The sequence below is a fragment of the Copadichromis virginalis genome, linkage group LG6 (genome assembly GCF_057382275.1).
Source record: "Copadichromis virginalis isolate Kocher_CV1m ecotype Utaka linkage group LG6, C_Virginalis_male_GT1.1, whole genome shotgun sequence".
NCBI classification, from domain to species: domain Eukaryota; kingdom Metazoa; phylum Chordata; class Actinopteri; order Cichliformes; family Cichlidae; genus Copadichromis; species Copadichromis virginalis.
The window spans coordinates 36844768-36861802 of NC_140623.1; the positions used below are offsets into that span (position 1 = coordinate 36844768).

At 39.8% G+C, this 17035-nt stretch overlaps 2 protein-coding genes across 3 annotated transcripts; both read right to left on the bottom strand.

Moving 5' to 3' along the window:
• Nucleotides 1–3752: 3752 nt before the first annotated feature.
• On the bottom strand, nt 3753–11128 carry cpz (carboxypeptidase Z). Of its 2 annotated transcripts, none has more exons than XM_085460277.1 (13): nt 10827–11128; nt 10327–10359; nt 9608–9659; nt 9122–9444; nt 8805–9020; nt 8058–8254; nt 6433–6594; nt 5913–6071; nt 5696–5831; nt 5435–5574; nt 4989–5088; nt 4687–4832; nt 3753–4583 (listed from the first exon to the last, which is right to left on the bottom strand). In XM_085460277.1, the coding sequence occupies exons 1-13, from the start codon at nt 10918–10920 to the stop codon at nt 4380–4382; spliced, it is 1962 nt and encodes a 653-aa protein (XP_085316403.1). In that variant the 5' UTR covers nt 10921–11128; the 3' UTR covers nt 3753–4379. The 2 variants fall into 2 exon arrangements, with proteins under 2 accessions (XP_085316403.1, XP_085316402.1); XM_085460276.1 differs by having other exon boundaries at nt 8019–8254.
• A 556-nt stretch (nt 11129–11684) lies between these two features.
• LOC146708400 (G protein-coupled receptor 26-like) lies at nt 11685–14165 on the bottom strand. The gene is made up of 3 exons (XM_085460954.1): nt 13136–14165; nt 12839–12952; nt 11685–12431 (listed from the first exon to the last, which is right to left on the bottom strand). The coding sequence occupies exons 1-3, from the start codon at nt 13807–13809 to the stop codon at nt 12188–12190; spliced, it is 1032 nt and encodes a 343-aa protein (XP_085317080.1). The 5' UTR covers nt 13810–14165; the 3' UTR covers nt 11685–12187.
• Between the last annotated feature and the right edge of the window lie 2870 nt (nt 14166–17035).

Below are 17035 nucleotides of genomic sequence, written 5' to 3' on the forward strand. Positions count from 1 at the left end.
TATCAGCAAAGCTAGCCAAAACAATTTGGTAGAGGGGTCCTAGACATACATATTAGTTCTGCCCAGCAGATCAGTAAGTGAGGGGGAACGACTAGAAGCCAGCCAGCCATTCAGGCATAAGGACAGCTTGAACTTGGCTAAGTCTATATGGCCTGGTTCTAGGGCTGACGTTGTGGCGGTTGTGCCAGCAGCCAGTGGCTGCTGCGTACCTGCAATCTCCCTGATGATAATGCAACATGGCAGCCCCGAGGGCAAAGCCCATACAACTTTCTCAGCCCTCTCAGAGTAATTGGTGACCCCTGAACTTGCCCTTCATATAAAAGGAGGGTAAAGGAGAGACAAGAAGAGGAGGGGGGGACAGGACAAGCGATAGTCAACGGAGACACTAGAAAAGGGGAGACAAGGTCATATGAAAGAAAGGAAGACAGAAGGCAAAAGAAAAGAAAACCCAAGAAGACATGAGCTGGGAGGAAAAGGTTAATCTCTTTTACTGTGGATAGTTTGAAAGTTCATCAGACACACAAAAGTCTGCAGCCCAGTTGTGCGTGTCCTATATTGGGGGCATAAGAGGAAACCAAACATTTCCAGTGTATTCTATAACTACATACTGTCTAATAAATAGTTACAGAAATCATGTTTTCTCATTTGTTTATTAGAGCTTTAACAGTGCTAAAGCAAGACTGCCACCAATTTTATTGGCATTTATTCGTATTTTTGGCGTATTTCACCAAGCCAGCAAAATAAAACTCTTCTTTCTGTTGTTTATATATCGCTATGTTATCATTGTTCTGTATGAGCTAAACCTTTTTGGCTATTTAGTCTCATTAAGCAATACAGAACAACAGGCATGTGTTTTCAGACTAACCAAACTGGAAACAATTGCTGGCTACCTGACTTTACAAAAGCTACTTCAAGCACGGTCTGCTTGATTCTTCACTGAATGTTCAAACTTTACTGTTTACTTAACTGTTGATATTTTACTTTGGGAGAATTGTAGAGATGCTACAACAAAGCTTTGTTGACAATTTTTCTTATTTAACCATGGGTGACCATGGTTAAATAAGAAAATTTTCCCAGTGATGCCTACTGGGAAAATTATTAAGAAGAACTTAAACATCTCTTCCCCCCCCCATCCCCATTTTCTTAACTGCTTATCTAGTGAATGCTGGTATACCTCAAAACTTATTTTTTTAAAGTGCTTGTTTTTTCATATTTACATGTTCACAAAAATCAAAAATAAAGAAAAAACATAGATAACAAAATTGATAAAAGATTAAAAGTATTTGAACAGTCTTTGTTTTAGACTTTGGTTTGAAAATATTATATTTATCTTTTTAAAACTTAAATCATGTAATCGCTTGTGATAGAAATGTTTTGGGTTTTTTGTTTTTTTTAAAAACCATCAACATAGAACAGAGACTGTGAGAAAAGACAAAAGATCCTTAACAGTCTCAGTGTCAAATGTGACAGCACTACCATCTGCCTATAGCCTAAATTGGGGTTTTTTTTTTGGTAAATTTGGTAATGTTCCCTTGTTTCTACAACTGTTTGTTTAACACATTACTAAAAATCGCCTGAAAATTTTTGTCTGTTACCAATTGTATCACACCAAGCTTACCACTAACCAGTTCTTTCAACCAAGTAAGTAAAGAAATGCGCTACAGGGCCTTTTTGTGTCCAGTGACTTGCAGACTGAGTCTTGTGTGTGTAGCATGGTTACTTGTGTTTCAGCTTGGCTCACTACAGACATTAATCTTCATAAAGTTCAAACTTCATCTGTATCAAAAACAATAATTAGAATCAAATTCATTTGAAATATCACTTAATTCTATGGGGTTTTTTCAACATTTGTAAAAAGATCATCCAGGAGGCATTACTTTTCATTAAAAATTATTTTTAATTGCATATGAGCAGTGCAATAATATATTTTTAACAAAGTTACGTGTAGGTACAAAAGCCTACATTTAAATAAAAAGAGCTTCAATCCAAATTAGTACTGCTGGTAAACTTATATACACATTGCATTTTGGGGTTACAAACTATGATTTAGAATAGCACAGCAACCTGTCACTTTAAAACATTATAGTGCATTTACTTGTTGCGGCTCACAGTTATGCATTTCAACACACAGCACAGTCTTAAGGAAGTGAGATATTTTTGGTCCCTCAATATGTCTATAAAGTTTACCCAAGGATCCCTATACTCCTCATCTCACCTCTTTATCTTTGGGCTATACATATTAGTATGTTCCATGGTATTCGTCACTCCAGCCCCGTCTGCGTGCATCTGTCTATGCAGTATGAATCCATTTGTCTCCACTGACGGAAAATAATTGCAAAGCAAACAAATCATCTCTGCCACATTGAGCAGGCCTCTACTCCTGGGGCATAGCTAGATAGCTATAGGAATGAAAGACTGACTGACGCAGAGGGAAAGGAAGGCGAGGACGAGAGCAGGATAGAGGAAGCTCAGAGCAAAGTGGTTTGGCATTTGCATTATATATGCAGAGTGTTAAAAAGTGTTATGTTGAAGAAACTGATGCAGTCAGATTGAAAGTGACTACATGGTGCACTGGGAAAGCCAGAGAAAGAGAGAGGGCCAGAGACCTTAGTGGAAGACTGCCAGCTGGAAACTCACTCCAGGAACATAAGGAGGAGGCATCTGGGAACACACCGCCTTGGAAAAAGAGAAAAAAAAGATAATTATAGCATGATGCAAATATGGCCTTTTCAAAAAGAAAACCTACATCTAGTATAACCGTGTTCTTGCTTTAATATCAGCAGCACGGTTCAGTGAGGACTCAGAAGAAGAGTGTTTCTAAAATCTACACAGCCCAACTCAGGTTGCTTCACTGTATTAGTATCACTAGTACTTACTATTTCTACTTTATAGGCTATAGGCCCGAACAGAAGAGCAATGGAGGGGAAGTGCACGCTTAAACAACTCTTCCCACAAAACCCACAATACTTCAACCAAACTACCCAGAGGTGAAAAGCATTTAACCTGGAAAGGGGAGAATTAAATCTGTTTTGAATTAAATATGCCTACAAATTGTTAGGAATTGCGCAACTTACCTCTGTGTGAACATAGCCTATATCACCTTAAAGTTTGCACCTGAAGGAAAGTCATGTGTCAAACTGAAAAATAGCATTGTTGCGCTGGGCTTTTCTCGCAGATACAAGTCAATAACATGCCAACTGTCAGTTCACATTCTCCTTTCAGAAACGCAAAGAGTAATAATGTACGGAGCAGCTGGCAGCATTAACTGTGGTACTACATATATGACTACGGAGTTTGTTAGCAAAACAACTGTCGTTCAATGCTAAAAATCACAACAGAGCACCTGGATAAGGCGCAAGGATACAGGACGCACTTGCACACCAGCGCTACATGTTCTTCCGCTGGATAGCTTAAAAACATAAGAATAAAAACAACTTCACTGTGACAGCTTATCCTCTCTTCTGGGTATTCCTGAGATTCGCATGGAGCTTTAACTCAACGCAGAAAAATCAGAAAAATCAAAGTGTGGAAATTTAATTGAACTGTGAAATGTTTTTCTAACATTTAACAAATTACTAAACACTAGGATAAATAAATGTATAAACTCTTTAATGAAGAATACAAATGGACTTTACGCTAATTAGAGAATTCATTGTTGAAGTCGACGAAAATGCCATTATATGTTCTCTTGCGCCCTCTAGTGACATAATGCGAAAACCACTCCCCGAAGTTGATTCATTGAAACAAATGAGTGCCAGAAATATTCACTGTTTATTTGTTATGCTTGTGGGGGAAAAGCAAGGCTTTCTACAGTTTTGAGATGGCACAGTGTTGCTGCTAATCCAAGCTCTATGTCACATGCTGTTACTGATCCAGTGGGCTTACATTTTTTGTGTATTGTATGAAATATGGATAAATGTTACAAGAAATTTACTTGTACATGCCCATAAAAAAATAAACATAACAAATCCCAACTCATTTTTTAATGTACACAAATGTGTGCAGATGCAGTGTTGTAAAACTGTAAGCAAAATATCAAGTCCCATTTCTTCTATTGTGTTCTCTATTGTGATGAGGTTTTAGGGGATGATTGTGGCATCCATATTTCATTCATTATTCAGTAAATGCTGCTTCAAAGCAATGCTGCCCCCAAATCTCACTCACAGCCCAAAATTAAATGTGTTGCCCCTTGGAAAAAATGCTAATTCACATCCTTACAGGAAGTACTGCAATGTGTTCAGTTACTGCTGGTTAGTGTCACAGCTCCTGCTACATAAACGCCTCTGAGAACACCAGTGGGACTGGATGTAAAATGGTCCTTCACCAGTCTCCTTATGTGGTGGAGGTGGTAATCAGGATCTTTATTGTCCCAAATGTGTCTACACATTTCTCAGCAGCCAGGTTGGAGGTGAGATACCAGACTGGGAGAAGTAGTTCCACCACCATGGTTTTTCCTCCCTCTCTCTCCCACTATCACCCACATCTGGATCCCTGTATTGCTCAAACTGGTTGTAGGGGTCAAATCGATCCCATGTGTCTGATGTGGGGAAGAGGTGGTCATCAATATCGGGCTCCACGGGAACCTGGATGCAGGACATGAGTGAAAATGTTAGAGCAGAGGTGAGGAAGGAGGTAATATTTAAAAGAAGGTGGTACAGAGGGTACAGCGGGACTTTGAAGACAAACCTTCTGCAGGACAAAGTCAACACGTCCAGCCTTGCTCATGGTGTGAGGCAAATAAACTCTCTTGCTGACCTTGGAGTATCCTTTGGCTGTGGCTGTCACGATGTGAGTTCCAGGGTTAAGCAACCTCCAATAGTCTCCATCTTCAGCTGGAAGAAAGGCAATAAGTAGACGCAGAACGGTGGGAGGGAAAGTGAAGAAAGTTAAAAGAAGAAAATCAGTAAAATGTGTATTGTCTAAGGTTAATTTACACATTTACAAAAGTAAGACTCCAACACATCAAATACTGACATAGTTATGTATACCTGTGGTGACATCTTTTCTAACACCCCTGATGGAAATTGTTGCATCTTTTATTCCATTACCATTACCATCCTTAACTATTCCCTTTATTCCTCTGTGGACCTGTTTAGAGAAAAGGAATACAATGGCAAGATTTGTCAAGCGTAGTTTTTTCCTGAACAGAGTAATTATCCATGCGTTCAACATTATAATTTAGCAATTCACTTACCATCGATGATTTATAGTATAGTATAGTATAGTATAGTATAGTATATATATATATATATATATATATATATATATATATATATATATATATATATATATGACATATAGATTATGAACATGCTACTATATCTTGTTTAACTTTGAAATATTATTATTATTATTATTATTATTATTTGAAATATTATTATTTGAACAGATATTTCTTTTTATTCACAGTTAAGAAAAAAAAAGTGGCACTTACAGATTCAAGAAAACTGAGGAGAGCTTCTTTATTCCTCTTCCATTCTGGGTAAAGCTCAGCCTCTGAGGGGAATTTGTCGCATCCAAGCTCCACGGTTATCTCAAGACAGTTAGTGTGTAAATAATTAAAGTCTGACATACCTGCAAAAAGTAGGAGAGGTGCACACATTGTGGGAAACTTGGGGGAAAAAAATTTACGCAAAGAAGTTTGATTTATGTCTTTTGCTGTGAGAATTAAGGAGTGGAGTTAAAAGTATCTCACCACCAGCAAAACTGTACCACAGTGCCCCATTGATAATCCCCCGAGTTCGATAAAAGGAGGCACCACACCTCTCTGTGTCATTGTTTGACATAGTGGCATGAGCATCGGCATATGTGCGAGCCAGCTGCTTGAAGACCTGAGCATTGGCAGATTATTGGCCAAGGTAGACATTGATTGTTATTAGAAATCTGCTATCTATAAAATTCCACTCCCCTACCTGTTCATCTGGAGTGGGGGAGAACATCCGCTCCTCAAGAGGATGTCTAGAGTAGTCAAATGGATAGGAGATCACCAGATCCCCTCCGTGGAGGCTGGCAGACTGAACGAAAGGCAGAGACCTGACCCACTTCATCACTGCGTAAGTCTCTGGTGCCACCTACAGTAAAAAGAAAAGATTGAATCATTTTTGGAAGCCAATATGAAATAACTGCTGGAGATTATTTCTGGTAATTGTTAGTAAATTAGTACTACCTTCTTAAGTCTTGATGCATGCTCAATCATCCATGTACAGAAATCCTAAAAAGTTGCTTCTGGTCATCTGGATGTAGCATTTTCAGTGTGAGAAACTAAAACTGCTAGTTTCAGTCATTATGCAAATGTTCTGGTAATAAGTTTGGGGAAACCTGCAGTCCGCTGGGACTGAAGAAGTCATTTGGATGACTGACAAAACGTTTCTGCCACTGAAAAATCTCTACGTCCAGAGGAACAGAGTCAACTTTCTGGTACTGCCTTCTTACCTTCCCAAACCAGTATGCGTCGGGAATCGGGATGTGGTCAGTACGGTAGTGCCTGCTGCGTCGATTCCGGTACAAGACAGACGTAAGGTCCGGAAAGTTCCGGTTCAGGTCAATATTCTGGGCATTGGTTCGACCATTGGTCCAACCATTCAACAAGTGACCCTGAAACATTTAGATTCACACTAAAAGCATTAAAATGTGTAAGGCTGCTGAGACTGATGACAACATTAACTGTAACGATGTCATGTCCAGACATTAGTAGGTGCCGTGACTATATTAAGAGCAAGATATTATGATTATTAGTCAGGAATCCAAGAAGGAACATGTTAGACTATGACTGTTAATTCTATTGTTAACATGAAGACAAAATCATATATCCGTCAAGAGAAAGAGTAGCGAATAGAAGCAGAAACCATTAAGTCTTAAACATAAGATGAGATGAGATAAGCATTATTGTCATTGTAAGCACAACCATGCAATAAAATTGGAATGAGCACAACAATTTCTTTATCTCATCCAAATAATCAACAAAGTTATTTTTTTGGATTATTTAAATTGTTACATGCTGTAAACATTTATGTATATGTGTCCATATACAGAACAAATATTTCAACATTCTGTTTTAACTCTCTCTCTCTCTTTTTTAAATAAATACAAATGGAAAGTTACCACACTACATGCAGTACATAACATTTAAAATATGGTCATATTGATATAAAATGTGTGATACACTCTAAACTGTCATTTGTATTTAAATCATGCTCTCTGGATAAATCACTCAGAGCAGTAAATGTGTTTGTGGGTGCTGCTGTATTTAAATTACTGCACAGTACATGCAATGACAATGGCAGTTCTAACAGTGGACTTCATAATCTTTTTATCAATCCTGTATCAAACAGCTGATACACACATTAAAGCATGGAGACAGTCAGTGTATTCTTTTTATGCAGAGGCACAACATCAAGGCTGCATGCCTATGCAACATTTCAAATAAATGTTCCACCACCAGTGTTGTTATTCCGAGTATTCATTAAGAGATGCCAGCACAGAAGTCTCGCCATGTTTGAGAATCCAGCATAATGCATGCCAGAATAAACAGAGCTCAGAGACTTCTACAACTGCTCAACGGGCTAGATAAGTGAAGCAAGGTACATGCAGATTTCCCACTGCCAGCTATGATATGTATGCACACTTAATTTCAGAAATGTTGAAACCCTGGCAAATTCAAATCAAAGTTTATGCATTTGTCTGGGAGTAGGTGGACTTGCCCTGGGCAACAAGACTATGTAGACAGACAAGCAGACAGGCTGACAGAGAAAGAGGTAGGAGGTGGAAGCCTGGAGTCATTTCGTAGAGCTTCTGTGCTTACACGGTTATGTATTAAATAGTTAAAAGTTTCCTCTTAGGTTTCAAATTTCACAGTCCACAATCCACATTGAAAAGCTCTGTGCATTAGCTGTTCTTAGCAGATTGACCCACTCTTCCACCTTCACACCTGAAGCTGAGCAGACTAAATAGACCAAGATCAATTAATAAATTGAGATCGGATAATGACAGTTTGTCTTTTTTCTGTTAACAATATTTACTTCATGGTTGATGAGCTCCGGGTCATTGTTATCCTCTACCTCTGAGGCGGCTAGCTCATAGCCATCGGGGTTCATGGAGGCTAGAATATGGATGCGAGTGGTGTTGATGATGGTCTGAATTCTTTGGTTTCCCAGGATATATTCCGAACACAGGTACTGGGCCAAATAGATGAGCAGCTGGCGGCCCAGCACTTCGTTGCCATGCATGTTGCCCACCAACTTGATCTCTGGCTCTACTACAGTTCGTGGACAGAAGTGCAAATCATTAAATCTGCATTCTCTTATTTATTTTTTTTAAACTTTTGCCATTTTGAGCAGAACAAGCAATAAACACAAATCAAATTGTGTATTTAGGTAGTTGTTCTGATGAATTTAATAAATGTGTGTGTATGTTTAAACAACCTAGGAGGGGAGGGGGTCAAAATAACCTTTCAGGTATGTTTGTGTCAATTATCTACTTTTAAAGAAAGCACCTGGCTTGTTAGCTGACACTATATTGAGAATATATATATTTAGTGTAGAAAATCTAAAGCTAGAAACAATTTTAAGAGGGCTAATATAAAGCCAAACGAATAAAGATGAGTAAGGGATCTTGCATTTAAGACATCAAGCTAAATAATGGTAAAACCCTGCAGAGCTGATAGGAGGTGCTATTCGCTGATAAGATCACAAATAGCAATGCTGTATGTAAAATATCTGACCATTTGTTTTCCCCAAGTCTTAGAGAGGTAAAACCTTTTTTTTTTTAAATAACATCATACATTTGCATTAACCTTCCTTACTCACATAGCTCATGTTGTCCTGGGTTGTTGGTGAACTCAATCACCAGTAGATCCCTGCCCTCAGTGCTCCGTCCAATGCTGTAGACGTGGGAGATATGAGAGCACTTGGCTGCTGTTCTCTTCAGGATGCTGTACATCTGTGCATTGGAGGTGTAGGTGAACTGAATGATAGTACTGGGCTCCTGAGGAGAGAGACTGGACAGTGCTTGCTCCTGTCTGGCTGGAGGAGGGACACCAAGATTTAGGGGAAGCCAAGAAGAGTGCTTCAAAAGAGTGTCAGACTTACTCAGGCAGTATACAGTGCATTAACATGACCTTTACCTTTCAGCCCTGCCAGAGGATCAAAGCAGCCTTCTTGGTCACTGGCAAAGAAGCGGTCACAATCCAGGAAATAAGGCCAGGCCATCTCAATGGCCTCAAAGGCATGTGTGCAGTCCTTCCTCAGTGCCTCACATGTGCTCCGGCAGGGTTTGACCATCTTGTCATCTCTGCAGGGTGAGGCCAGTACTGAGCAACCTACAAGACGAATCTCAGGGGAGCACTCCCCATTCAAAAGGCCATGGATGACACTTAGGAGGAGGTACTCTGCCCCTGACTCTGCCTCCAAACGAGTCCGATGACCAAGGATGTTAGGGAATATGGTTCTGGATATAATGTATACATGATTTTTAACAGCATGATTTACATCAACATGTAAAACAATAAAAACAAAAAAAAAACAAAAAAAAAAAAACAGCACCTTATGAGACCGTTGTGTAGTTACAGTTTTTGTTGGCACAGATTTCTTGGCCAAGCCCTGTTACTTACCTAGAGTATTCCATATCATTACAATAGCCCAGGTTCAGCTCTGTGCATTTAGCTGTTGGAGCAGAATAGATGTAAAGAAAGATAAGGAGTCAAAAAGAGGACACACATGGTTTGACTAAATCATTATTTTTAAGTATTCTTTACATGTTTTTTTCCCCGCCAGTGCTCAAATATAAAGACTATACTGTAAATCACATATTTACAAGTAGTTTGAAGATAATGCCTTATCTCTTTGGATACAGTTCATATGGATTACATGGTTTGAGTTTTTCACCAGCCTTCAGAGCTCTGATGTTGTATGATTATGTGCCATTAGCCCTGACTTGTTATGACTTGTTCACTGTCTCTTGGATGAGAGTCAATGGGACTCACATTTTTTTTTTTTGGGGGGGGGGGGGGGGGGGGGGGAAGCACCATTTGCTTTTATAAGATTTTGTGGGAAAACTGCTAATTTGTCTGATATAGTACCTCATCACAGAATAGACAAGCACAAATCCTCCCATACAGGCTGAGCCTTGGTACTGCATTTTTTTTTCTTTATGTCAGAGATTACAGATCTGTCTCATCTATCTGGAGCAGATGCATGCTGCATCTTCTAGGTACAGCTCTTCTGTTTTACCTGACTCAAAGGTCAGGCCATGCTCCACGGCTAGGTTTACCCAATCGTTATTCAATCCATGCAGTTAAAAATTTGTCCAGTAAAAAAAAAATTCACATACGTTTTTCTTCATATGCACTGTTGCTGCATCTTCCTGTGAAAAAAATAAATAATACAAACTCAAAAATATATAAACATCGCTCATTGAACGCTAGATGGAGACATCGTAACAACAATCCAAAGAAGAAACTCCATTTAAAATCACCGTTTATTCAGAAACAAACAGCAGCTGGCCATGAGTCTGTCACACACATTTATTCTTAAATCTCCCTTACACGTCTCTGCAGAGTCTAATTTGGCTATTATGTAATAAAACTGAGAAATATGCAGACTAAAAAAGCGCCTATTAGCTGTCTCGAAGCAGAGAATTAAAATGAATAGGTAGGCCTTAAAATTATTTGAATTAGTATCCGGGTAACTTAACATCGGAAGTCGAAAGCAGTCTATCAGCTAAACCGTGTGGACGTTAAGTTACATGGTTTAACTCCCACGGACTCTAAGCATGCATCACAGGTTTGGGTTTGCACGGTACGCGTATTTGTTTGGACCAGATGACCTTACCTAAATACTCGTCTCCTGGATGGCAATTCTGCTGCGGGACGCACAACGAAGTTTTCGCCCAGAAAAGAAACATTACCAAAAGTCCTAGCTGCATGTTGGAGTGCTTTGCGCTGCCAGAAAATTCGGTGTGTGATGTGGCAGTGTGTGTTTGAAGCTGCCACTTTTCGTTTTCTATGCTGGATGATAATTACCACCCACAGGACGGAAACCTCCTTCCTTTGTTTTATCGGTGCATCCCTGACCTGTAAAAACTGAGGCGAACCAGGAGCGCGGCTGTGCCGATCATATTTCACTGCACAGAGTGCTGTGCGCGTATGTGTGTGTATGTGGGGTGTGGGCACGAGGAAGAAACGTGGCTTGTGGGGGTGGGAGTAAGAAAAGTTTGTGTCTCTGCCTATTATTTGACATAAGAGCGCTGCAGAGGCTGTTCACACACCAGTGTATGGATAGATTTGCACCATTAGGGTATCTGAAAATCTTCACCGACCTTCGTATTCCCGGCTTTGGTAAGAATAATAAGCCATTACCAAGCTGTAACAGGGATTTAAAGTGCTTAGCAGCAGTTTCCATGGGCTTAAGAGGTAGCAGCAAAAGATTCAAAAATAAGTATGATAGCTTCACAAGATTCTAGATCACAGGTTTCTAATTTTTTCGTTTAACCGTTCAATATTGGATACTTCTTGATTTTTATGCATGAACAGAGACACGTGGAAATATAAGTTTAAAATATGTTCAGTTCATATCAGTTAATAAAAGATCACGATCATAATATTTGACTCACTAGTCTAGACTGATGCAGTATTGCAGTATACACTCACTTTAAGTACTCAAATAGAAGACTCGATTTTCATCTGTGGCAGTGGAGTTTATTTTTGAAAGTGCTCTGATATAACAATTTCACACTTCTTCTTTGTATCTATTTTTGCACTCTATTTCAGTCATTAACACAAACAAAATGTAAGCATAAAACAATAATAAATGAGCAAATGGACAAATCCAGTGTTATCACACTTTATAGATACATTTCCACAGTACTAAACATGTTGCAGTTTTCATGTGGTTGTGCATCTCCAGGCAAACTAATGAGCCCTATGGAAACAGCAATCTGTAGAGGCTGAAAAGGCTTCGGCACACATCGGACGTGAGAGGTGCCGTTCAGTATGAATTGTTATGTGTCCTCCAAAGCTCTCCCAGTGGAAAATAATGTTCCTTTAACAGTCACATGACACAGTTCTTTGTTAAAAAGTCCTTGAGCAAGGCATTGACTTCTTTCAATCTGCTGACCTTTTTGACTTTAAAGACTGTGACCTTTTACAAAAAAGATCAAAGCATTAAATCATTTAAAAATGACCACATCAAGCTCAAGTAATCCTGGCAAGACAGCTGTCATCTGTGGTGTCAAATGTGCTGCTTGCACTGGTCACAGACAGTAAGTAGTGATCTTTTCCTACAACTCGGCTGATAATACTAACCAGGACCTTCCTGTACTGCTGCCGCAGAAGACAGTAGACGAATGGGTCACTGGAAGCCTTGGCATAGAACAAGCATTTGGTGGCAATGCCCCAGTAACGAGGGATGCGCACAGAGGGCAACAACTCCACCAACCTGTGGGAGTAAGACAGAAAAAGTAAATTCCACTTCCCCGGATGTGTATTTATAGCATGGAAAGTTATGGAAACAACAAAAGGCATCTGTTGCCTTCATGGGGGTTCTTCCCCTGTTATATTGGTTCAGAGGCAAGTTGTTTTATATTTTTACTGTTCAAATAAAGGGTCTAATGCAATCCACTGCAACATTCATACAATGAATGAAACCTTATTAGGGCTAATTATGATGCTGTGTTACAGAAGTAATGACTCAACTTTAAGGAAGATGTATACATTCTAGATATATTCGCGACTTAATATTATAAAATATAGAAGACATTCACATTTTAAAACAAAGTTCAGTCAAATGTCACAACGGACTTGGTGCCATGCTGCCATTCCACTTAACTACACTGGAAGGCTTACCTGGTGATAACATATGGTGAAAAGCAGAGGATGAAGGAGCCAATGAAGACGCAGATCTTTTTAGTGGCGCGCTGCTTTCTCTTCTTCCGTTGCGCTAGGCACCTCTCCTTCACACTGATAAAAAAAAACACATTAATTTCTGACATTAATAATTAATAAACTCATTAACATGTTACCTAATATTACGCAACCGTTTTTTTCAGTATGGCGTAACTGGTAGAGATTTATTTTATCCAATTAAGCTGTTTTGAAATCAGAGGCATGTCAAACTTTTTTTTTTCAAAGAAAACACTCTACCTGGGGTGGATATCAACCAACAGAAGCAAAGTCTGCACTGTAATTACATCTATCCTCTTGCAGTGTGACTTAGCCACTCTCAAAACTTTCAGGTAAGCGAAGCACAAGACGAGGAGGCAGAGCGCAAAGCTGCTACCGTGGAACAGCGCTGTGAAGGTGGCGTAGATTCCCAGCTGAGACACCTGGTCCAAGTCCAGGTGAACTGTGCATGAGGCGTAAGTGTAGCTGTAGCCTCCCCAGTTCATCATCAGCTGAGTGAGAGAAAAGATGAGAGAGTGAAGCCAGGAGTAGGCCACGATCAGAAAAGCGTCCCTGTAGCGCATCTTGCTGGAGTATCTCAGAGGAAATACTACCGCTATCCACCTGTCCATGCTCAGCGCCGCCATGCTCAGCATGGCATTACTGGTGATAAAAGTCTCAGCAAAGCTGACGACGTGGCAGAACAAGTCCCCCAAGGGGTTTGCGCCACTGACCACCCCCAGAAAAGTGGCAGGCATGTTGATAATACTGAGGAGGATGTTAGATAAAGAGAGATTTATCATAAAGATTCCTGGTACATGGGCTCTTAAATCGCTGCTCTGAACGAAACATAGCAGTACCGACAAGTTGGTCAGCAGAGAAACAACAGCTATTATCACAATGGACACTTCCAGAAGGAACTCCGGTATGCTCATATCTCGTGGTTCGTGTTAGCAGCAGCTGTGGGGAGGATGTTATGGAGAGTCCGCCATGCTCTCTCCTTTTGCCCCCCACCAGCTATGACGGATAGTCATTGCCACGTGCCAGACGCGCACTTGTGAGCCAAGCAGAGAGAAAGCGCTGTCCGGTGCTGAAATGCCTCAACAAACCTTCACGTCAGTGTTGAGATAAATAACTTAAAAGTTGTTTAAAATTTCTAGGAACTCAAATACTACTGATCGCGCCGATTTCTCCACTAATGACAGTAGTTTAGTCCAAATTGAAGAGCTGAGCAAAGGATAACACGAGATTGCCGGGTGGTCTCAGCGCTTACTCGCGATCATGCGCACTATCCGGCGCCTCCTCTCTCACTGGCAATGCCGTGCGCCCTGCACGTGCGGTCGGTGACTGGCGCATGTGACGCTTGAACAATATCCATGCGGACAAGAGTTAATGTGAGAGATGAGGATGTTGTGTTTGCATCCAGCTCTAAGTTTTTATCCCAAAAGAAAAGCTCAGCTGTGCTGTCTGTAACTATGGAAGGAGAGCAGAGCTTTTCGTGTGTGTGTGTGCGCGTGTGTGTGTGTGTGAAAAGCTTGACTCATCCTAATCACAGCTGCTTCATGCCTTACTCTAACCTTTTATTCTAGATATGAAGCACATACTCACCTTATAATCGAATGACCTGCCTCAGCAAACAACCCTTTGTCACCATGATGTAACTGTGAAAGCAGATTTGGGTCCCCATAACATGAGTAATATCGGGACCACACACACACACACACACACACACACACACACACACACACACACACACACACACACACACACACACACACACACACATCTCCATAGCAACAGAAGATCTCTGGTGTCTTCATCACTCTTTGAACTTCATCTTACTTAGCACTGATTTGTTTTTGATTTGTCCTCAAATACCTTCAAGAAGTCATTTGCCACCGCATGTTCATTTAAGTACACTTCTTGAAAGCATCATATGCTGTGTTACGGATCATATGGATTACAAAGGCAGGTTGAAAGGACAGAAGAGCTGGCAAATTAAGAGAAGACGGATGGAACCTGAAAAGCTGAAGGGAAACTGGATTGAGGGGGAGGAGGAACACGTGTGGGAGAAATGAAGAAAAAAAGATGCTGGTTGTTGTTTTATATACACAGTGCAGTTTCAGATTGCCTTTACGGGCAGTGTATTTCCATTTGAACTCTTTGATAGATTTTAATCATCAGTAAAAACAGAAAAATATTACCCCTTTAACGAGTTGGTGGAAATAAGCTTGACGTTACATTACTGTGCCTGATGTTAATTTTTCAGTGTTACATATTCCTACTCAGAGGCTGTAACTGGGGCTTAGTTTGTTCTCATTTTGGCAATAATGACATGTCTCCATCTTGACATAGAAAAAAGCCCTTTTCACTTCAGTGAAAACCAATAACAGTGCTTTAAGTGCAGTATTGACAGGTCTGTTGCACTGAACTGCAGTATTCTGTTTTCTGTGCTAACATTGATTTAAGGTTACATGGATAATTCCTGTCACATGTAAAATCTAATGCCTGCACAGTTAGTTCAAACACAGTTCAAACACAATGTGTTTGAAGCCTAAAAACATGCGCGGGCTTGTGAGTGTGACTGATGGACATCTTTTTCCTCATTATGCACACATTATTCAGTTTATGTTATCTTAGGGCATGCAAGTGGGCTGTATTTTATTTCCTATTTTCTTCATGTGTTTCATCCTCTGTGTCCCCAAAGGCTACATTTATATTCAATTATTAACAGGTTTCTAGAAGATCATATTTACAGTATGTGCTGCAATAGCCCCAGTGATGTACTTTTTCTTCTTTTGGTGTTTTGTCATGCTGCTTTCAGTGGTATTATTGTTATTGAGTGTGTAATCGAATGGCTAAACTGCTGTGAAGAAAAACCAGCACCTCTCAGTTGCTAAGAAGAAGGAAGAAATATCGGGAGAAATAGCAGAAGAGAAAGAAGGAGAAATTACCTTCAGAAACAACCCTCTAAGTGATCTCATATTCTCACTGGGCTTCTGTGGATGGCGAAGCTGTTATGCCAGTATCAGAATAGTGATGGGGAAGCACTTAAGAAGTCCCACTGGCAGGCATCCCACTCAACCTTGAGCCACTGCCTCTGGCTGCTATATATATATATATATATATATATATATATATTTATATATATATATATATATATATATATATATATATATATATATATATATATATATATATATAATATATATATATATATATATATATATATATATATATATATAGAGAGAGAGAGAGAGAGAGAGAGAGAGAGAGAGATGCTGTGAGTATCTGCGCCATTACGTAACATCACAGTTCCCACAGTCAACAACATAATACAGAGCTCTCTCTTCACCTTAACTTCATCTTTATTAATTCCCCATAAAATATGACAATATTTTTAGTTTCTGTCCATGCATCCATCTGTTAATGTAGCCTTCATTATTACTACTGCACACAAGTCTTTTGTATATATGAGGTATGTATTCCTTTTAATATTTTTTATTCAAGTGTTTGAGAGTTTGTATTTATATTATTTAAGAGTTTTCGCTTTTTTGTTTGAGTACGAGTAAATTTCATTGTGATGCCGTGACAGTGGTTTAAGGACAGTCTCTTATCTCTTATGTTAGGTTCCATCATTCTGATATATGGATCCTTGTAGGTGTACTTGGCCTATTTTAAAATGAAACCCATTGGTTTTTATACATGCTTATTCCACTATGTTTGGTGTAGTACTATAGGCTGCTAGTGACAGAGAGAAGAAGATTGCTCCTTTTTGACAGCTATGACCCTGATCTGTCTGCTCTATTAAAATCAGTTCTACATTAGAAAGACTAAGAGGAAGGCGCTCTGTGGTGGTGTTGGTAGCATGCCCCTGCTTTGTGATAACTTTTCAGCAATGATGCTGATGGTCATGAGAGGAGAAAAAGAGATGGGCTGCCAAGAAGACAAAGACTGTAACCAAATGTCAGGGTGACTGTTTCTGGAGTGTGAGATTCTGGGTGAATGAACAGGTCGTGACCCTTTGAGCTACAGAACAATCACAAACACTAACTCACTCAGACACTCACATGTCCAGATACACACAGGCCATCAGTTTCTCCAAGGTTCTCTGTCAGTCTTCCTGTTCCTTCCTTCTTCTACCTTCCTATTTATTTCACT